This window comes from Squalius cephalus (genome assembly GCF_949319135.1).
Source record: "Squalius cephalus genome assembly, chromosome: 3".
Classification (NCBI taxonomy): Eukaryota; Metazoa; Chordata; class Actinopteri; order Cypriniformes; family Leuciscidae; genus Squalius; species Squalius cephalus.
The window spans coordinates 50,769,245-50,791,786 of NC_137124.1; the positions used below are offsets into that span (position 1 = coordinate 50,769,245).

The 22,542-nt window shown below is 35.6% G+C and overlaps 2 protein-coding genes across 5 annotated transcripts in view; both read right to left on the reverse strand.

The window, feature by feature from the left end:
* Nucleotides 1–492: 492 nt before the first annotated feature.
* mrpl21 (mitochondrial ribosomal protein L21) lies at nucleotides 493–5,369 on the reverse strand. The gene is made up of 7 exons (XM_079867852.1): nucleotides 5,237–5,369; nucleotides 4,410–4,470; nucleotides 3,735–3,820; nucleotides 2,572–2,735; nucleotides 2,118–2,170; nucleotides 734–837; nucleotides 493–640 (listed from the first exon to the last, which is right to left on the reverse strand). The coding sequence occupies exons 1-7, from the start codon at nucleotides 5,325–5,327 to the stop codon at nucleotides 579–581; spliced, it is 621 nt and encodes a 206-aa protein (XP_079723978.1). The 5' UTR covers nucleotides 5,328–5,369; the 3' UTR covers nucleotides 493–578.
* A 3,330-nt stretch (nucleotides 5,370–8,699) lies between these two features.
* hectd4 (HECT domain E3 ubiquitin protein ligase 4) overlaps nucleotides 8,700–22,542 on the reverse strand; it is a 95,150-nt gene continuing 81,307 nt past the window's right edge. For all 4 annotated transcript variants that reach the window (XM_079865509.1, XM_079865508.1, XM_079865507.1 and 1 more), the window contains exons 71-76: nucleotides 22,410–22,513; nucleotides 22,091–22,312; nucleotides 15,325–15,491; nucleotides 14,967–15,162; nucleotides 12,114–12,336; nucleotides 8,700–9,403 (exon numbers count right to left, since the gene is read on the reverse strand). In XM_079865509.1, coding sequence (XP_079721635.1) covers nucleotides 9,267–9,403; nucleotides 12,114–12,336; nucleotides 14,967–15,162; nucleotides 15,325–15,491; nucleotides 22,091–22,312; nucleotides 22,410–22,513 — 1,049 coding nt within the window. In that variant the 3' untranslated portion in view covers nucleotides 8,700–9,266. The remainder of the gene's footprint in view (nucleotides 9,404–12,113; nucleotides 12,337–14,966; nucleotides 15,163–15,324; nucleotides 15,492–22,090; nucleotides 22,313–22,409; nucleotides 22,514–22,542) is intronic.

Consider the following 22,542-nt stretch of genomic DNA (forward strand, 5'->3'; position numbering starts at 1 on the left):
TCTGTCTCAAACACTGTGCTTTTTTTATTTTTTTTTATTAACAACAAAAAAACATTGATCTTTATGTTGGGTTAACAAAGATATTTGAATAAAAAAAACGAATAAATAATTTTAAATTAAACAAATCCACAGTAGAAATAATATTTACAAAATATTATTTTCAATTGAATAAAATAAATAAAAGTGCGAAAGAATCCCCAAATATAATTGACAAATAAAAATACAACAGTGAAACTAATTTCCACCCCTAGGTTTTCCGATAAATGACAAAAAGTCCCCAGTGAATAGTGTAAAATTAAATGTGGCATCGATCACATTTCAATAAATCTGTTCACTCCTTCAGAAAGCTTTATTTTGCCATCACTAGTGATCATCAAATACACACGGTTAACACGCGTCTGAACCGCTCAACAGACTCAAGGACCAATGCTATGACACGGAAACATTTATCGTCACATACAATAGATACAACCATAGGCAGCAACTCACTGCTCAAGACAACATTTGAAAACTTTATTTACATGGTCTTAAGCGTGAAACCTGAACAATCATCCCTGATTCACAGAAATGGCATGTTTTTACAGTCTTGGTAAAACATCAATGGTGTTGATCCTAAGTACGGTCTGGGGTTGAATAATGACTGTAAAAGATAAGAGAAAAGTTGAATTAAATATCAAACAATAATACACAAAATTTATTTGAGTGAATATTTTGCAATTAAAATCCTGCATACTTCTCTTTTTTTGGAATCGATGCCTCTTCCAGAATCTCATGTGAACCATCGGCCAAGACTCAGTCTTCTCAATGACTGTAGCGTGAACTTGAACTAAATCACAGCTGAGGACCAAAAGAACAGAGTAGACTGTGACAAGTGTGGACATCTGATGTGATCAAACTGGGCAATACTTCAATATTCCTCAGGGTTTCATAGAGGTAGATTTAAGAGCTTTTAAAGAGCTTTTTAAGACCAAGTAATGAAAATCTAAAGGCCAATTCACACCGCACGACAGAGGGCAACAGACACTTCGACAAACCTGTATGAATTTCTTTCTTCTGCTGAACACAAGATGTTTTGAAGGCCCTATTGACTTCCATATTATGGGGAAAAAATGGAAGTCAACGGGGTCCATTAACTCTTTGGTTACCGACATTCTTCAAAAAAAAATTTATTCAGCAGTAGAAAGAAATTCATACAGGTTTGGAACAACTTGAGGGTGAGTAAATGATGACGGCTCTATCCCTTGAAGGGAACAAGTTGTACAATGTTGAAAACAGTTTGTGTCAAAACCATACAGAGCCCCTAACGGGACATAGTGGTGTAAAAAAATATGGGATGGGAGAAAAAAATATTTTTTTAGAGTTTGGAGAAACGCGTCCTGTTTAACGTCCCGCTGGCAGCGTTTCAGACAGCTCTGTACGTTAACAATAGAGCGGTTCAAAGAGTTTTATTTTGATCTTGGACTTACGCAAAAGCTTTGAAAAATATTTTTTCCACCCCTCCCATATTTTTCCCCACCTCCATGACCCTTTAGATGGCTCTGTAAAAGCACAAAACCCCCCAGGAATCTTTAATGAATAGAATGTTTTAAAAAAACAGTGTTTATTTGATCTAGAATCTTTTTTGTTATTGTAACTTTTGATTAGTTTATTGTGTTCCTTCTGAATAAAATAATTAATAATAAAAAAAAAGGCTACGGATCCCAAACTTTTGAACATCAGAGTACATTGTTTCTATTACAGTAGTTTATAAATACCCAGTGTCCCTGTGTGAAGTCATATTATAAGGACTATATTAGGCAGGTTTATCAAAGCACTAAAAAAGATCACCAACACAAGAAAATGAAAAATGCACCAGACTCTGTCCATTCTACCATATCTGCATACACCCACAATCCAAAATAACATTAACAATGTCAAAAATGTGTAAAACTCAGAAAATAAAAGGTTATTTCTAGCAAGAATTCAATGATTCCTCAACAGACATTCATGATTTCTGCAAACATTATTTTGTTTGTTTATATGCTGTATACATTTTTAATTTCTTAGAAGATGACTGATTGTACAAACTTCATAGTTGTTTCAAACTATGTAGAAATACATTTTATTTTATATCTTACCTAAGAAGTGGCTTTCCAATAAGAGTGAAATCACTTCCTCCAACTAATAACACCTGCAAAAAAGCAGCATTAGCACTATGAAAACATCCGATTACCATAGAAATATTGACTTCAGTGTTGCACGTAAGTGAAAGTTAACAAAAACAAAATGAAGGAAAGAAATACATTTAGCCTGGGTGTAATGGCATTTTTCTTCCATAAAATGTGTCATTTTAGTTTGGATTTTATAGCTAGGCTACTGTAGATTTAAAGAGGACATATTATGCCCTGTCATGAAGTCTTGATTTAGTTTTTAGGGACAACTAGAATAGGTTTTCATCCAAAGAATGTCCAACGGAAGATAATAATCTGTGCATCTCTAGTTCAATAAGCTGCACAGAAATCCATGTAAGTCTGTAAGAATATCTGAATGCAGAGCATGAATGTATGAGAAAACGTGAAGCCGAGGTCGAACCTTTTCCATTCTTATCCTGTCGCCACATGCTGCATCGATGTGGTTTTCGATGAGGATCAGGTCTTCATTCGTCACCTTCCACTGATGGCCAGCAAAATGAACTACAGCAAACAAACGTCCGTACTCACCCTTCTCAATCAGGCCCTTTACCTTTTCTACAACCACTGTGAAAATAAGGTGGAAGAGGAAATGAATGGAAATCACAAAAACTATCCCATTCAATCTTAATCACGGTCTCTGAAATGAATCGTTGTGTTCATTAAGGATGCTGTAAATTGATCAAAGGTGACAGTAAAGACATTTATAATGTTTTACAAAAGATTTCTATTTCAAATCAATGCTGTTCTTTTGAACAGTCTATTCATTAATGATTCCTGGAAAAAAAATGTATCATGGTATACATATGAATTTAGTGGTTTAGTTTGAATTTTCTAAAGAGACACGATCACTTTCTATGATGAACAGACTGAATTTAGGCTTTTATTCACATATAAACATTCATCAACTCACACATCAGTTGTGGTTAACGGAAGCTCAAGCACGATTGCTTGACGTGTGAGAACCAATGAGGTTCATTCTCGTGTTACACAGCATGTTTGAGCTTCTGCAAGAACCAATGAGGTTTGATCTCGCGTGTCAAGCATGTTCGGTTGAACTTCTGTCTGGTCAATGTTTATATGAGAATAAAAGCCTAAATTCAATCTGTTCCTCATATAAAGCGATTGAGTCTCTTCAGAAGATTTGGAATAAACTGCTCAATTCACATGGGTTACAAAAATTTACAATCTTAATGAACTTTTTGAAGCGTAAAAGTTTCAGTTGCGTAGTTGTTGACGGAGGGACAGAAATCTCGCAGATTTCATAAAAAAAAAAAAAAACTTAATTTGCGTTCCGAAGATTGAACGAAAGTCTTACGGATTTGGAACGACACAAGGGTGAATGTTTTATTTTTGGGTGAACTAACCCTTTAAGGACATTTTACAGGGTCAATTTTCAGACTTGAGATACATTAAAAAGCATCACTGAACTTCTGAATATAAATCAGAAGAATCCATCATTTTTTGTCGATTTTGATAATTTTTTAAAGTTAACAACCAAATGTTAAGTGCATCAACAATCAACAAATTCAACTTTCACTGTTCAGCTCAGACCAGCCCACTTGCCTTGATGCTTTTTTGCCTCTTCTTCATGATCAAACACTGGTAGCTCAGGCCACGGCGGTCTGGATAGTGATGTCGGAGGTACATAACTGAAAGCACAATCCACTAGATTAGGCCCCCTGATGTCACTGTAGTGCACATACTGTACAGCATCATTCAAAACACAACCACATAACACGGGCGAGAACAAAAGATACATAACATCTCGAATAAGATGCATGTCAACCGGAAGAATATTATGCTATTTATCAAAATATCTCAAGTCAGGGCAATTCAACTTCAACAAGTCAAACAAAATGAAAATATTCTTTGTGTAATGCAGAACGAACCAGACTTTTTTTTTTTTTTTGTCAATGAAAGGCTGCTATTATTATTATTAACAGATAACAGGATTATTTGGGGTGATATTATAATCTTAGAGCAAACAGCAGTGTTTATAAGTAAATATATATATATATATATATATATATATATATATATATATATATATATATATATATAACCATTACAAAGAAATCAATTTGGCAGAAATAGGCTACAGTGGGTACTGATGGTACATTTGATTCATAATTTTCGAATGTATCATTTTAAATGGGTCATATTTGACCTGCCAGTTGAATAGGCCTGTGTTTTATATTTAGGGACCTAAAAAGACATGCACACTGGAAGATGTTTTACCTTGCAGGATAAATGATGCTTGCCGAGCTTTGAAAGCGGGTCAGTGCAGGAACCAAACCACCTGTAGGTTACAGTGACCATTTAGCCAGTTATACAGCTTGAAAACATTGACACAGGATGTAGATACACACTTCAACCTCATATGCTATATACACATCTATACATATGCATGTTTGTTTTTAACTAGAAATGTCTCCTGTTTTCTTCAATGATACCATATTAGTGATATTGATACCCCTTTTAGTGTAAATATATGAGTGTGTGTGTACTGTACATATAACAGTGTGAATCGCATCTGATAATAACACTGCATGCATGACACCAAGCTTTAAATCTCCTAAAATGAGCTCAAGCCTGCATTTATTTAATCAAAAATTTAGAAAACAGTAATATTGTGAAATATTATTACAATTGAAAATGTTTTTTCTATTCGAATATACTTTAAAATTGTATTAATTTCTGTGATGCAAAGCTGAATTTTCATCAGCCATTTCTCCAGTCTCACATTATCCCTCAGAAATCATTCTGATATGCTGATTTGATACTCAATTACTATCAATGTTGGAAACAGTTGTGCTGCTTAATATTTATTTTTTTGGGAAACTGATACTTTTTTCAGGATCATTGATGAATAAAAAGTTAAAAAGAACTGCATTTATTCAAATACAAATCTTTTCTAACAATATAAATTGTTTTAACTCAAAAAAAAGTTGAAACTGACAAGGAACTGAAGAAACAACACTTCACATGGCACATTGCATGGATATTAATAACAACAAAAAAGATTTGTGCAGACAATTTATCTTGATGTATAAAAGCATACAGACGTTTGGTCGTGGCTCTTGATAAAGGCACTCCAGCGGTCCTGAGAAGCCGCAGCATCCCCGCGATATTCCCTCGATTCAAAGTCATCGCCATGGCGAGAAACTACGTGCCGGAAGCACAATGTGAGGGATGAAAATTACCTTCCCCCAGACACATAATCAGGACACAAAGGTTCCTAGCTACAAACCAAAGAGGAGCGTTCCTTCCCGCCGCCCACAGGACCGGAGTGTGAAGCGCTCGAAGAGACACCCAGTCCAGGTTCTTTCAAATAAGCCTAATTTATTAACATACTTTTTGTGCTGTTACCTAAAATAACCTGGCGTGAAATAATGTTTAAATACTGAAAATACTGATTTCAAATGATCTGTATTATTTGAAATCTTTCCTTTTTTATGCAAAACAGTTTATCCATATAGGCTAAATATCGTTTCTGGATATCCGTATTTTCACAGTTGCTTTTCAAGTATGTGCACACAATAGTTTAAACATACAGTGGTAACAAACTTATGTTAACATTTAACTAATGTTAACTAATAATGAACCTTATTGTAATGTAACTAACATTAAATATGAGTAATACATTTGTTACTGATAATCAAAATACAGCTGTTCATTGTTTGTTCATGTTAGTTCACAATGAATTAACTAATGTTAACAAGATTTTAATAAAGTATTAGTAAATGTTGAAATTAACATGAACAAATATTAATAAAGGCTGTATAAGTTCAGTTCATTATTAGTTCATGCCAACTAATGTAGTTAACTAATGAACCTTATTGTAAAGTGTTACCTATTTAATATTAATAATAGCCGTAGACTAATAATTAAGAACCTTTGCTTTACAAATAGAGAATGAAAACTTCTAAGAGACTGATAATTTTCGCAGATATGTAGCAAATACATTGAATGAAATAACTAAATATCATAACTGCAGGGTTGTTTCTGCCACTGAAAAAAAAGAAGGTAATTGTGACTTTTATACCACAACTGACTTTATAACTCGCAATCGTTAAAAAAAAAAATTCAAAACTGTGAGATAAAAAGTCGCAATCAGCTTTTTATTTTTCATCCCGTTGCGGAAATAAGCTGCCATATTACAGTCATCTAAAAGTAGAAAACAATCATTCTATTTAAAGGGATAGTTCACTTTGAAATTAAATTTTGGTATGTTTTAGCTTACCTCAAGGGCATCCAAGATGTAGGTGTCTTTGTTTCCGCAGTAGTTTCAATTTTGATATTTTTAGGTCAAACCGTTCTTGTCTGTCAGTCGTATAATGCAGGTCTATGGTCACTATCTGAAAGAGCATGCACAGAGAAGTCCAAATTAAACAATTCCCCATCGTAAGTACACATTGATGGCCTAAGACACGAAACGAGCGGTTTGTGTGAGAAAACGAACAGTATTTATATCGTTTTTACCTCTTGTACACTTTCCGGCGCTTGCGCAGACTAAGCCAGAGCGCGCGCACACGTCACACACCAGGAAGCGCGCGCGCCCTCAGATCACTTGGACGTGGTTATGTAGAGGTAAAAACTATATAAATACTGTTCGTTTTCTCACACAAACCGCTCGTTTTGTGTCTTAGGCCATCAATGTGTACTTGCGATGGGGAATTGTTTAATTTGGACTTCTCTGTGCATGCTCTTTGAGGGGGTGACCATAGACCTGCATTATATGACTGACAGACAAGAACGGTTTGACCTAAAAATATCAAATTGAAACTACTGCGGAAACAAAGACACCTACATCTTGGATGCCCTTGAGGTAAGCTAAAACATACCAAAATTTCATTTCAAAGTGAACTATCCCTTTAAACCATTTATATCAACCAAGATAAATGTGTTTCACATTGGTGATAAACTGAAACACAGCACAGTTTGACATAAGACAGAGGAAACCACTGTTCTGTAATACATCAATATTTTATTTTTGTGACACAGAAACTCCTGAACTTCAACACCTCTGCAGATTCATTCACTCATCAGTGTTACGTTCCATACGCGCAGAGGTAAGACTGGATAAAGTTAATGCAGTCATAAATAATTGTAATAAATATCAAGTAAATGTACAACACATATTTCACTGCATTCAGCTTTTTGTGCGGATGTCTTTTCATAGACTTCACCAACTCCTCTCCAAAAAGACAGCAAGAAAAATGAAGAGACTACCTTTGATAGCAGCAGTTAACCATTTCAAAATTAATATAATAATAAAAATAAAAATAATATACACACACACCCACAAAACCCTATTATAGTGCTGAAATGCTGATATTTTCAATGAAGTACATCTATAGTAGCATCAAGTGTGTTTGTAATGATGGCTATATATTACAGAACTCATAACGCAATTAAATGGCTCACTAGAAATGTTACAACTGATTTCCAAGAAAGAATAGGAAATCCTATAAAGAACATCCAATTTATATTTCAATTTCCAAACAGTATTATCTTTAAAGACACAGAAAAGAGATTTAAAAAAAATTAAAACGGCTTTTTTTTAAAAACATTTTCTCTTTGGGAGGGGAGGGGGTAAAATATAGACCTTCCAAAAAAAAAAAAAAAAAAAAAACCCCGCCAAACTAAAGCAGCTCGACTGTAAATGTTGGGTATCTTCAATAGACATTTCCATGCACTAGAGTATTGGGTGCAAAATCATCCCTCAAAAGTAATAAAACGGACTGCAACAGTGCCATTGGGTAATGTAGTTGGCAACCTAAAAGTATGTAAGGAATGAATGTCGTTTTGGCAAACAAGACCATAAACTTAGCACCACTCCAAACCAAAGAGCATGGCAGGTAGGATCTTGCATTCAGTTTACAGCAATCCGCATCGGAAACCACTTGAAAATGAAAATGGATACAATTCACTGCTCTTTATATTACTATATAGCTTGTTTCTGAACATGACTTACCTCAGATACAGACCTGAACAGCATATGCACCTTTAATAATATAGGCAGATATTTGTGTCGTAAAGCAATCTTGCCATTTATAGTTCAGATTCTTAAATATGCTCGACCACATGCGTACTTTTAGTCCCTGGACAGAGCCTGTAGCATCAATATTTCCATGAAATGTTTGATTCTTCGGGGGCATAAACCCTTTCAAGCCTCTAAATGGGTTAATCTCACAAAATCTGTCAAGAACATATTCTGGCATAAAGAAAATGAAGCATAATTTAAGACCATTGTTGTTGTTTTTTGCCATTACATTCATGAGGATTGATTAATTGCAAAATCAAAGTGTCTAGTGCATTGCCTGGTCAATGCTTTCAATTTAAAACATAATATATATATATATATATATATATATATGCAAATATATATATATATATATGTGCATTAGATTAATGAGAATGGGGGACAATGAAAAATGAAAGGAAAAATTCTCAGGTGCATTAGGTTAATGAGAATTGGGGGTTGATGTGGAGTGGGACAAATGCAAAAAAAAAAAAAACATCTTTATGCAAATTCTAATTTTGACCTGGATATGTTCTTGACCATTTTCATGAGGTGCACCCAAAATGTTGTTATCGAAAGATGCAAGTATAACTTTGATCCGCATGTTGCAAGGCTAAAATCAGCATCTCTCTAAATGAATGTGCGTCAACAATCACTGTCACTAACAGAGAGAAGGCAGTGGTTGAGGCACACAGGGAATGCTAAGATGACAGACTGGTTAAATGAGAGGAAGAAAGAGATTAAATGTTTAAAAAGGGAGAAAAGCAGTTGCAGTGCCACTTCCTTTAAATTTGTTGATGGACAGCATATGTACATCATTTTATAAAAGTGTGGCTTACTCTCTGCCACCACGAGCTGCTGTCAAACTCACTGCCCTCCACAAGAAAGCGCTAGTCTTTGTAAAGGCAAATTGGTCTGGGCTGTTCAAGTTCCTTCATGACTGTTTGTTTTTCCTTTCTTGAAAAAGAACTGAGGACTGATGTAATCACTTAAGGTTGCGTGGTGACAGTCTCAGACGTGGCCGACGGGGGTTCTGAGAAATCACAGCAGGGTTGACTAGCAGGTGAAGTTTAACCGCTGAGAGGATCTTCGCGATAGTGGATGGCATAGCGCAGCTTCTCCAGCATCACGTCAAGGGAAGAGTACTGGGGCAGCTTGACCATGAACATGCAGGTCTCCACACGAATGTAACGCAAATCCGGGGAGCCTACGACAGATTGAAAAGCAAACAGTTAAAAAACTTCATGCATGGGGAAATACTGTGATATTAATCAGGGGGAGGACCACTGGCTTGAGCAAACACTTCCTTTGCGATCACTGCAAATCCTTCAAAAATCCTTCAAAAACAGTTGCTCAAAAGTAAGTTTTGTGCAGGGTTTGAAGCATTTCATATTCCTTTGACCATTTCTTTATTTAAATACTCGAGACCAATAGCGTTTTAAAGGAAGATGTTGTTTTAGAGCAGCTTCTTTATTGCCAGTTTGTCATTTCAAAGCCATTTTCAAAAATTATACTTTTTGCAATGGTTGATACACTTTTTAGTTATACAAATAGTCAACCATCTACATAACTTTTTTTTTTTTTTTTTATCTTAAAACAGTAAACAATGTTTTGTTTTAAGTGAACCTCTTTAACACTTTAAAGGTATAGCGGAGGATTTTCTTTTTCCGGGTGGATCATCAAGACTATTGGTCCTCCTAAGTGTCAATCATTCTGGTGATATGTTTACGTAAGGCCATCGTACGTGCTCGTGCACACGATTCACACGATGGCGTGCGCTCAAAACACAGGTTGGGCTTCCCACTGATGCCTCAGTCGCGAAGTTTCTACTTGACAGGTAAAGTTTGGCATGCTATTTGGAGAAATCCATTTAAAATCACTGCTAGTAAAAGTTAATGTAAGCTATGATTAGCTTGTGCACACGTTTAATAGGCGTTCCCTCTCGGGAGCAGGTAGAGTGTTGCGCATGTGCATTTTTTCAAAAAGTGGAGAGGGCGGTTCTTTTCTAAAATTCGGGAAAATCCTCCGCTATACCTTTAAGTGCCCCTATTATGCTATTTTAATGGTTCCTAATTTGTTTTTGAGGTCTCCTACAATAGGTTTACAAGCATCCAAGGTCAAAAACACTTTAATTTTCTCATAATATAGCCTACATTGAACATCACCTCATTTCTCAGAGTCTGCAAACAGTTAATTCAAAGATTATCAACTGATAAATACACAGAAAAATAAGTCAAAATGTCCTCGTAAACACAGTCGGTTATGTCTTTAGTGAACGTAAACAGTTGACAAAGAAAACACATGTGTAACAGTGTATTGGATCCGTGCAGATCTTAAAGTGACAGCAGCCTAATATTCCTGTTGCCGTCTCTATAATAACATTAATCAAACTACAAAAGACAGAGAAAATTCACTCGCTGTTCTTGACTGAATAACTTTTGTAACTATATTTGTAATGTATATTTTATTCATAAAGTGCAGTGTCATTTCTGTACCTGAATACCTGAAAATCTTATAACACCGTTTATTTCAATCGTATCTTTGTTCAGTTGTATTTACAAGTGCGATTGCTAATTTGTTTATTTCTTTTTTTAATTAGTGTTTTCTTGTCTGTAATAATGCTTTAAAATTGATATTAGTTAGGCTGGTTGTTTTTGCCAAGTTATTTTTAAACCAAAGACAAAAGTTCCTTGTGTAAGTCTTCGACTTACAATAAATGTGAATGATATCTACGTTTTTTTAAACCTAATTTTGGAATCGAAGCAGATTCGGAATCGTTAAAATTCAAACGATACCCAACCCTACTTACCACCAGCCTACACTGTCGGCCCAGTTTGTTCTGATTGGTCTAAGACTAAAAGTGCTTGTAGAAACTAAACGACTTGTAGCAAATCTGAATTTCAGCTCCAGAGGCTTCCTCAGTGCTTGATAGAGTGATGAACAATGGCGTTGTTTTTTCTGTATCAATTCCAGCACGAGTCCTCATCCTTTTGAAGTGCATTAACATGACATGTCCACAACACGAACCAAACTCTTCCAGGCCCCAGCGACAACAACAGTGTTTGAGAGCAGGTAAAAGTAGACGTTGTTTGCGGGCAGTCAGTGAAGACCATAGGTGGGCATTATGCATTTTTAGGCATGTAGGTATGTAACAGGAAGTGAAACTGGAATTGCTGACGACTTATTTTGGCAGGTCAGAATCAATTCTTTCTTTTAGGAGACAATAAATTTTCTTTGTCCTACACTTTGATCTTTAAAACTTTGCAGACTTTTTACATTCACAGACAGCTATATTACACACTGCATGAAAGGTAATATTTGAAAAAGCATAATAGGGGCATTTAAAAACTGCAAGTAGATTGAACACTCCTAGAGTGCTTTTATTTATTTTTTTGCTTTTAGGGAGTGAAACCACATATCTGAAGCTTGGCTACACCCGATACTCATTTAAATCAACAATCGTTATTAATGTTGATTAATAGAATGCATTAAAAAAAAAAAAAAAAACACGTCTGTGCAGCTTACAAGAATATGACGTGCCTTTTCATTTTCACATTTCAATTTAATCCCAACAGTCATCGTTTTCGTTTAATTGTGTCTTTCACAATTTTGTTTAATCTTGTTTATTTTTTTGCACCCGTATCTTGAATTTGGGGGGCATTTTGAAGGCAAGCAATTTCTGACCCTGATCTGCACTGATCTCATACATGCCTTTGAACAATTAAACTCCGGGATTAAAGTTGTATGAGGCATTTCTTGCCCCCCATATCTTGGATTTTGGAGGAAACTTTTGTTCATTATGACATCATTTGTGCCCTAAGCCTTTGTTTATTTCTCACACAAGCCCTCTCTGCAATCCAATAGATGGACATCCGTCACAGCGATGGAAAACTTTAATCCCTTTTTGGGACACTTACCCACGGCCCCATCTGGAGGGGCGATCTTCATGGGATAGGGGGGCACGTGAGCGGTGTCCGGGCCGCCATCTTTACAGGGGCAGGTGAAGGGTATACGCTCCTGGTTGCAAGCAAACTTGATGAACTTGCTGAGCTCCTCCTGCGTGAACATCTCAAGTGCGGACCAGAAGAACTCAATGTGCTGGTCAGTCTCCATCAGTCCTACCTGGTACATAGTGTGAGCCTAGATGAACGTGATGAGGAGAATGGGTTTGGTGAGTAAAGTAATCACAGGTGTTTGTATAAATTACACACAGTTGTTTGTAGTATACAAACTGGAATTTCGCAGTCAAATATTTCTGTTTAATGAGTGTAAGTGATCATCCCAAGTGATTTTCTATGTAGCTGGGTTAGTTTGGTCTCTCCACTCTCTCTCTTCTAACACAATTTATGCACAAATCAATATTTCACATCTAATGTTTATTTGGTGAGCCACCATGTAATTTGTGGGATAATGTAGCGTTAATTGTTTGCAAAATAAACCCCTTCAGGGTGACACAAGACTAGGTTCATTTCATTATAATTACCACTGAATTGTCAAAAAAGGGAAACTGATCATAGTAAAAATGCTGTAAAGGCTTTTTACGTTTTTTTATTTTATTTTAAGTGTGACTGTCATTTGATCGAATGTTGAACTAGTTTGCAATGTGAAAACAGTTTAAAAGGTATGTTAAGGGTGTGAGATAAATATGTCTCTACACATAAGCTACTCCTTCTGAAAGACAAATACACTAGCATACTAGCAAAAGAGTGCTTATTACGGAAATAATATACTTAAAAAGAATATAATTAAGTGTAAATTTAATGTAATGTTTTCGGACACTTAAATGAAAATGTGTTATAGTTTAAATTGATATTAAATGCAATTAGCTGAACTTTAGAGTGCTTTTTGATGCACTTATCTAAAACTTAAGTACATCTTTATATCTTTGAAATATAGTTAAAATATACTGCCGAATGAAAGACAATAATTTATGTGTATATATATATATATATATACTAAAATAAAGCAATAAGCCCCTTGAAGCCGTGATTTACAGTGAATTTAGAACGGCTAAGGGGGTTGTTAGACACGACGTGGAGCGGAGAAAGCTTTTTCTAGCTTTTTTTTAGAAAAGCTAACCCCCTTAGCTATTCTAAATCCACTGTAAAACACGGCTTCAAGGGGCTTATTGCTTTTATAAAATGGTTACTCCATAAAAATATTTATTTGAATATTTATTGTATTCATAAAATAAACACCAGCAATAACGTTATAACACATTATTACATGGCTTGGCTGAATTCCAATGTAGAATGCGGTCTTTTATTTCTTTATAACAGACCGCTGCGGAGTATAACAGACCGTTGCCATGAAAAACAGCGCGTTGCTATGGACGCGGAACGGACTATTTTCTTTGGCGGAAGCAATACAATCGTTTTTAAATCAATAAACTCCTTTTTAAATCAATAATTCGTGTCAAATTATTTATTTATTTTGTAGGTAGCCATGTAATAAGCGGGATAATGTATAGAGAGGCGGTCGTTATAGCGAATAACAAGCCCTTCAGGCTGTCAAGACCCCTCCGCTTCGCGTCGGGGTCTCGTTCAGCCTGTCGGGCTTGTTATTCGCTATAACAACCGCCTCTCTATACATTATCCCTTACTTATTCCTCCGCCAAGCAACGTAGTTCAAAAGAGGTTGCCAAGCAACACGTGCAGCAACAAAGAATCACAAACGGCAGTTGCGCAGTAATACTAATGTAATGCGGTCACAGGTGTCTGTTTGTTTGTAGAGTCATTTATAACGGCTTCAAACGCGGCTCAACCAATCAGAATCAAGGACCGGAACTATCCGTTTTATAATATACTCTTTTGTATAGAAATTGATACAAGTTTTAATTGAAATGCCATTTCTATTAAAACTTGTATCAAGTATTTAAATAAATATTTGTAATTACATAGTTGTAATGAAGTTGGAATTTAGTAAATTTAAAAAATATTAAATAATAATAAATGTAATTTCGAATAACACACTACAGTTAAAATTATAATCAAGTCCTTTATGTCACGTCTGTTTTTGGTTTGATTTCAAGGAAATGTCATGCGTGTCCCTGTTCCCCTCATGTGATCTTGTCATTTGGTTCCTTAGTATACTGTATGTGTCATGTTCTAAATTGTTTATTTTCTTGTTATCAGTTCTGTCTTTTCATTGGTTCATGTTCTTTAGATCCAACTTGCCATTGGTTGTCTTGTGTTTCCCATTGTCCATGTATTTAAGCCCTCATGTTTCCTTGTCAAGTATTGTTGTTTGTGTATTCTGCTGTCGATGAGTCAAGTTCACATTTATATTCATGTTTTTATGTTATATTCAAAGTCTTCTTTAGTTCAAGTCATCGTCTTTTGTTCACTTTGGATTATGCAAATAAACTGTACGTGGGTTCATCTCAACTCGCCTACAGTGGACTAATGTTACACTTTACATGTGCTTTGGAGTGCTAGTCAACACATCAAATTAAGTGTACTTCTTTAAAGCATCCCAAAAGATTATTAAAACATAATGGTTTAAATCTACTTTTAATTTGACAATATGCACTTTTTAAAAGTCTAAACAAGTGTGTTAAGTAACAGAGTCAAGAAAGTGTAATCTCTTTAAGTGGCCTTTTAATTTGTTAATATTATATTATCGGTGAGAACAGCTTTTTAAAAATAAAATTAAGATTTGATGTACACTACAAGTGCACATTCCCAACAATTAATCACACTTCTCAAGTCTAAGATAAAGGCAAGAGCGTTAAATAAAAGATTGTTCTGAGCAAGAGTTCAGTGGTTCACCTTGAGGAACTCCAGGTTGATGTCGGGCAGGCCGCAGGTGCGCAGCTCCACCTCTGCAGGGCTCAGTAAGGTCAGCAGCTGCAGGGGTATGATGGAGCCCAGACCAGCACGCACAGCCGACATGCACTCCACATTCTGCAGCTCTCGCAGGCGTAACTCGCGCACCGCTCGCACGTACACCTCTTTATTCTCCCAGCTGAACAAACACACGTATCGTATATATGAATGACATATTTTGCTCAATCTGTTAACTTTCCATCGCATTCAAGAAGCAATAAAACATCCAGTTTTTGGGTCTAATACAAAATAAATGTAAGCTTCATGAACTGTATTATAGAAATCGGTCTATGGCTCCTACCTGACAGCGATGTCACGACCACCGTGGCACAGCTCTACCTCCTCTCCAGTCATAGTGATGTAGGTGAAAGTGCAGCAGGGGCGGCTTGGTGAATCAGGACTCTCACCCAAGTGGCTCTGCGACGATACATCAGCACATAGCACTTCCAGCTCCGCCTCATCAGCCAACTGTGAGGACGAGAGAACAAGGCAAAGGGTTCAGCGTTAAAGCGGAAGATGAAATATTACAGAAATAATCTTTGAAATAAAGTAAGGTTAAAAAAATAAATGTAATGTTTTCAGACAACTAAATGCATGTTAAGTGCAATTAAATGAAAATGCATTATGAGCCCTATCCAGGCGGTAATTGTTTCTCATAGGGACATAAGGTATTTTCAACATTTACAGGGGCTAGTCTGTGATTTTTATTGCCGCCCGAATTCAGAATGTCAGTGTTTTTCTCCCACCACCCGCGTAAAAATCCCCGGCTGAATTTCCTACTGTTTTTTTGACAAACACCTAGGTCGTGTGGTAATTTAATAGGCGTCCAAATCCACATCTCTGAGTTTACAAGTGGAGATCAATTCAAATTCAAAACAGTACAATAATTGTCGCGCTTTACTGTATTTTGCATGCATTCTAAATATATGCACTTTTATTACTGAAATCATCACCACTCCACCTCAGCGAAAGGAGAAAGGGGGAAAAAAGCAAGTAAACATATGAAATGGGCCAATACAGCAATACAATTTTAAAAATGTATTATATAGAATTATATACATTAAAAAAATACAAACTAAGCAGCTTTATCTTTACCTCGTGTAAATAAGAGGCTGCATTGACTTATTTCCGCTAATTTCCATATTGTTAAAAATGACATCCATCATTTTGAGATAAAATGCAAGACAGAAAACCATTTCAACTATAGCATGTCTATCCTTCTATATTTAAACCGGCGATTAAAATAATCACATAATAAAAAGGATACTATTTTCCTATTATTAAATCAAATATGAATGTATTCGTATTATTAGCATATTACATTTTATTTACAGAAGACAATCATGCGACCATGTGAACAGCGCATTCCCGGGTTCGTAGGATCACTAAACTCGCTCCTCCACCGTGAATAAATCGCCATCTGAATGCATGAGTTTTGCCATGCAAAATTTATTTTTACAGACATCCACGTAGGAAAACAATTATAGTCTGAAAATGGCTATATAGTGTGGGGAATTGTGTTATTTTAGGAACGGTTCATATAGATTTTTGCAACTGGTGTTTTTTTACTTGCTAGGACCCCACTGAATACAAAACAACCTGTTTCCAATTTTTTTCTTCATTTTTAGTGCCAAAATTCAAGATGGCAGACAATATATGCAGAAAAATCACTGAAAATAAAATATATAATTTTTTCACTTCTATGAAGGCTTTAAAATGGTAAACATTTTGATGAATGTATTCCTTATAAGGCAGACAAGTGAGACCCAGACTATTTTAAAAATATTTACTGGATCATTTGCCAAAAAATTGGGCAAAAAAAAAAAATGGAAAAAAATCTGAAAAAAAAAATCTGAAAAAAAAAAAAAAAAAAAAAAAAAAAAAATCTGCATTTTGTTTCATTATTGAAGAGATCAACAAAACAGTCAGTCATTGTCACTAAAGTATTTATCCTCATCACTCTCACTGTCACTGTCTGACTTCAATATTGGTGCATGTCTTCTCAGTATGGCAAGCCGTTTGAACTTTTATTCATTTTCAGGATATGAATTCTTGATATCAACAATTCAATTTTCACTAGTTAAAACGATAGTTATTGATATCAGAAATTAGATTTCTACTAGTAACAATGGCAATTTTTGATATCAGGAATTACATTTTCACTAGTTAATAACCCCTCTGGGCTTCTTCGGTCAAAAACGTATGAAAACTTTTACATTTTGAATTTTTTTATTTTAAAAAAAAAACTTTTGTTGTATTAGCTATGTGAACACACAAAAAAATCATGGACATGATTCGGATCATTAAAGGGTCGTAAAAAAAATAGTCACACTTAGCTTCCTCCCGGTCAAAAATGACCAACATAGGAAATGAATGGGAAATACGAAAAAATACGAAAACTCAGAGAAACTTTTGGTGGTACAAACTACAAATAAGCCACTCTGCAGAAAAAAAGTGCACAGCAATAAAGGGGTGACACTCTAAAACATCAAGAGTGCAAATATGACACCCCAACCACACACACACACCCACCCACACCCACAAACACACAACAAATTATGCTCCAAACTATATAAAAACTATATAATCATAACTCCAAAACTGTAGCAAGGAGAGTCAAAAGGTAGGTATCATTTGAAAGAACTCTTTTTACATTTTTTGAAAATATAAATTAGATTACATTTGGACATTGTCCTGCCGAGAAACGGCGGATAAAAGACAAAAATATATATATAATTTTTATTATGATTTTGCATATCTTTCTTATTTGTTATGGAATAATTTAGGAAGGAAATAAGGTAGGAGGAAAATTATTTTTTAGTGAAGTCCCCCTACATGTTAGCTGCATCTGGATGAAAAATAAAAAAAATTTGGATAAAGGAATCAAAAGTTACAGCATTTGGAAAAGAGAGCCTTTTTGTAGGCTTTTTATCTTTGACACCCCCTCATGGGCAATTTTTTCTCCATGAAGAATATCTTGTCATAAAAGCAATAGATTATGTTAATTTTGGACTCATTTTAATTGTAATAATATGCTGTAAAAAATGAATTTTCAATTATCTGTGAATGTTTCATGAGCTGTATGATGTTTTTGACACATTGCAGTACATTATTTTATAGATTATGAAAAAAAAAGAAATTCTATTTATCAGCAAATAACTCAGCAATACTTAAGAGTTTTTCAAAGTGTATACATTCACTGTAAAGTTCAGACTCTAAGCTTTCAAATGACATCAACTTTGTGTTAATCAAGGCAAGATTTTAGAAAAATATGGTAATGAATATTGTCGCAGCTAGGTGGCGCCTGCTGGCGGTACACTCGGTTTTAGAGGGATTACTCAGCACTCGTTAGGAGTTAATAAATGTAATTAGATGCATTAAAAAGCTGAGATCCTAAGATGAATATAATAGAAATATAATTTTTGATATCAATAATTACATTGTTACTAGTAAAAATGTCAATTACTGATATCAATAATTAAATTGTCACTAGTTGAAATGTCTCTTCTTGATATCAACAATTGAATTGCTACTAGTAAAAATTTTCATTTTTGATATCTGAAAATGTAATTCTGACATCAATATAATTTCAGATATCTAAAATGGCTTTCTTACTAGTAACAATCACATTCATGATATCAGAAATGAACATTGTCACTAGTGAAAATGGAATTATTGATATCAAAAATGAACATTGTTACTAGTAGCAATTCAAATGTTGATATCAAGAATAGACATTTCAACTAGTGACAATTGAATTCTTGATATGAAAAATAAAGGTTTTTACTAGTAAGAATTGTATTTCTGATATGTGAAACTGGAATTTCAACAAGTAAGAAATCAATTCTTGATATCAACAATTGATTTTGAATGGCAGCCTATGGTGACATTTCACTAGTGAAAATACAATTACAGATATCAAGAATTATAGTTTTTACTAGTTGAAATTCAATTGTTGATATCAAGAATTATAATTTTAACTAGTGAAAATGTAAATGCTGATATCAAGAATTAGCATTGTTACTGGTGGGAATGTAATTCCTGATATCAAAAATTGCCATTGTTACTAGTAGAAACATTATTCCTGATATCAAGAATTATAATTTTAACTAGTGAAAATTGAATTGTTGATATCAACAGGGCTGGACTGGGACAGAAAATCGGCCCTGGCATTTTGGCCCAGACTGGCCCACTACATATGACCATAAACATCACCCATCTTTGCACGCCCTTGAATATGTTTTTGTTCAACTCCTATTCATTAAAACCACTAATGCCATGTAATGAGTGAGTAGGAACGAGTTAACAGATGAAATAAGTACAAAATTGTCATTATTAATACTATAATAATAATAATAATTAACTATACTCCACAGTGATGCATCCAAAAAACAAGCTATAAGCTGCATTGGCATAGCAATACCAGTGTTTCCCACAGGATCTTGGTAAAACTGTGGTGGGTGGACCTCTGTCCCTCTAGGGGGGTTCGGGGGTTTGTCAGACTGACCGGCCGGTCGCCGGTCACGGCCGATCACGTGAAAATCGGCCAATTCCGGTCACCAGCCGATCAATCGGTGCATCTCTAGCATCAAGCTTTTATTTTGGCGGAAAACATGGATAAAAACGCGTCTCATTAAAGTTCTAGTAAATTTCTGTAATCGTCAACAATGCAGATGTGGAAATAATGCGTAACTGGGTAATGGGTTCCTACACCCATAGCCAAAGTGTTTTGAAAGTAGTTCTGCTTACCGCGGACTCTAGTCTACACTTTCTCATCTCTCTCCTGATCCTCCTCATCAGCCACTGGAGCTGATGAAGGTCCTGCTGCTGCAGAAAACATATATTTTGACACATTTTACAGCGTCTGCTTGAAGGGCCTGTATCTATTTTCTCTGTACATTCCTTGCGTTTCTTCTCCATCTCTCAGACTGTTTTGACAGATACACACTTGACACTGCACGCTCACTCAAAGCCCAAAGGGGGAGGTGTTTAAAGATGTGATTGGGCCAGCCCACTGTCAATCAAGAAAACAACCAATGGGCCGCTGATCTACGGGTTTTCACGGGTTTCAAAAAAACTAACGCTTACTTTTTTTTGACCAATGCATTACACCGGCACTAACCCAGCGCCGTCAATTAAACAAAACAAAATGAATGGGCCGCCGATGTACAAGTTTTATGGGCCGTTAAAAAAAAAAAGTATGAGATGTATCGGCCCAAAAAGCACGTTGGCCGGTATGCCAGATTACCAGTCCAGCCCTGGATATCAAGGATTCATATCCTGGAAATTAATAAAAGTTAAAACAGCTTGCCATACCTCAGAGCCCTCACACCTGCAAAGTTGCGTGCATGGTAAGTTGTTGCTCTTGCAAGAACACCTTCTACTGCATTGGCTGGCAAGACAAGAGCACTTCACAAGCTCCACAACAGCCTCTGGTGCTGGTGGAAGTTTTGACAGGACAGGAGCCCATTGCCCATCATCAATTTGCCTCCATCCCAGTGATAGTGCGTCAAGAGCTTGTGAAGTGCTCTTGTCTTGCCAGCCAATGCAGTAGAAGGTGTTCTTGCAAGAGCAACAACTTACCATGCACACAACTTTGCAGGTGTGAGGGCTCTGAGGAGACATGCACCAATATTGAAAAGTCAGACAGTGACAGTGAGAGTGATGAGGATAAATACTTGAGTGACAATGGCTGACTGTTTTGTTGAACTCTTCAATAATGAAACAAAATGCAGATTTTTTTTCTCCATTTTTTCCAATTTTTCTATTTTTTTCACCCAATTTTTTTGGCCAATGATCCAATAAATATTTTGAAAATAGTCTGTCTCACTTGTCTGCCTTATTAGGAATACATTCATCAAAAGTTTACCATTTTAAAGCCTTTATAGAAGGGAAAAGATTATATATTTTATTTTATGTGATTTGTCTGCATATTGTCTGCCATCTTGAATTTTGGCACTAAAAATGAAGAAAAAAATTGGAAACAGGTTGTTTTGTATTCAGTGGGGTCCTAGCAAGTAAAAAAACACCAGTTGCCCAGGCTGGAAAAATAATTTCCCTCTTCCTGCAAAAGCTCAAAAGTTTCATTCTGTTTATCGTTTCCTAGTAACAAAGGCTGGCTATCTTTCCCATCTTTCCCATTGGCTTCATGTAATCCATTCTCCCCAATAATTTCCCATGTCATCTGATTGTTAACAGAATTATTGTGGTGAGCGCAGAACATTATTTTAATTAAAATGATTATTAGGTTATATGAAGGAAACTTTTAATCAGTCAATGCATTTTTCCGGGTATGCCAATAAATAGCATAATGGTGGTTACACCCATCATTGGTTGATAATCATGATAATTCATGTTACCCATGGTCATATTTATTACCCAAGTCAATCAGTTAATTAGAAAATGTATGTATATAATGATATACCTAACATATATCCATTTGAAGTGTTTAAAAAGGCGATTATTTGCAATTTTTGGTGATATGTCCGCCATCTTGGATTTTGGGCCTGTGCAGCCCGGGAAAAAATCGGAAACAGGTAGTTTTGCAAACTATAGGGTCTGAAGAAGTCAAAAAACATCATTTGCAAAAATCTATATGAAATGTTCCAAACACTTTATTTTGCTACATATGGCCCTGCACTAATAGTTTACATTTATATTTAATGCAAACAGTTGAACTTTAGAGTGTTTTTTTTTTTTTGCATGTTAATTGTATTTAAATTAAAACTAATTTTAGTCTAAATGCATGTTAAATGCGATTAGCTGAAAATGAAGTATACTTTTATTGAATTAATATATTATCTGCAAGTAGTTTTTTAAACATATACATTTAATATTTGAAGTGCACTAAAATGCAGATTCAATACAATTAAGCTCACATATTTTTTAAAGGGTATAGCTATGGATAAATGCAGAAACCATGATATTGGGATTGTAAAACCAATGACATAATTGTGGTCAATGTCCATGTCACATCACACTCGCTCCAGAGACGAAAAAATAAAGAAATCACATTTCATTTAAAGAAATTAAAGGCTATTCATTGTATAATATGAATTATAATTTACATTCTCAAACTTCTTAATGTGGCTGTACGTGAGCAGGTCCGCTTCTCGAAAGTCAGATTCTGGGTCCAGCGCCTCACCGACCAGACCCTTCCAGAAGGAGCCGAGCAGATCCAAAGGCAGAGGAACATCTGCCCGGATAGCAATACCAAGCAGTTGGCCAAAGAAATTCAGTAGCTGCTCTTCAGCATAAGTGATGGGGCACGGTGTCAGAATGTACTTTCCCTGAAACACACCCACAACAAAAGTCAAGCTGTGTTCACATGTACCACAGAATGTAGCACAAGGGAAGGTCAGGAACAGATCAAACATGCAAGCAAACCTTATTGCGATTTGCTGCAGCACTGGGGCAAGGGAGGAGCAGTGAGAGCGCTGAACTTTGCAGCTCCTTACAGACTTGCCACAAGAAATGCCTGAATGATCCACCTGAGCAAATATGACATGTAAGAAGCATC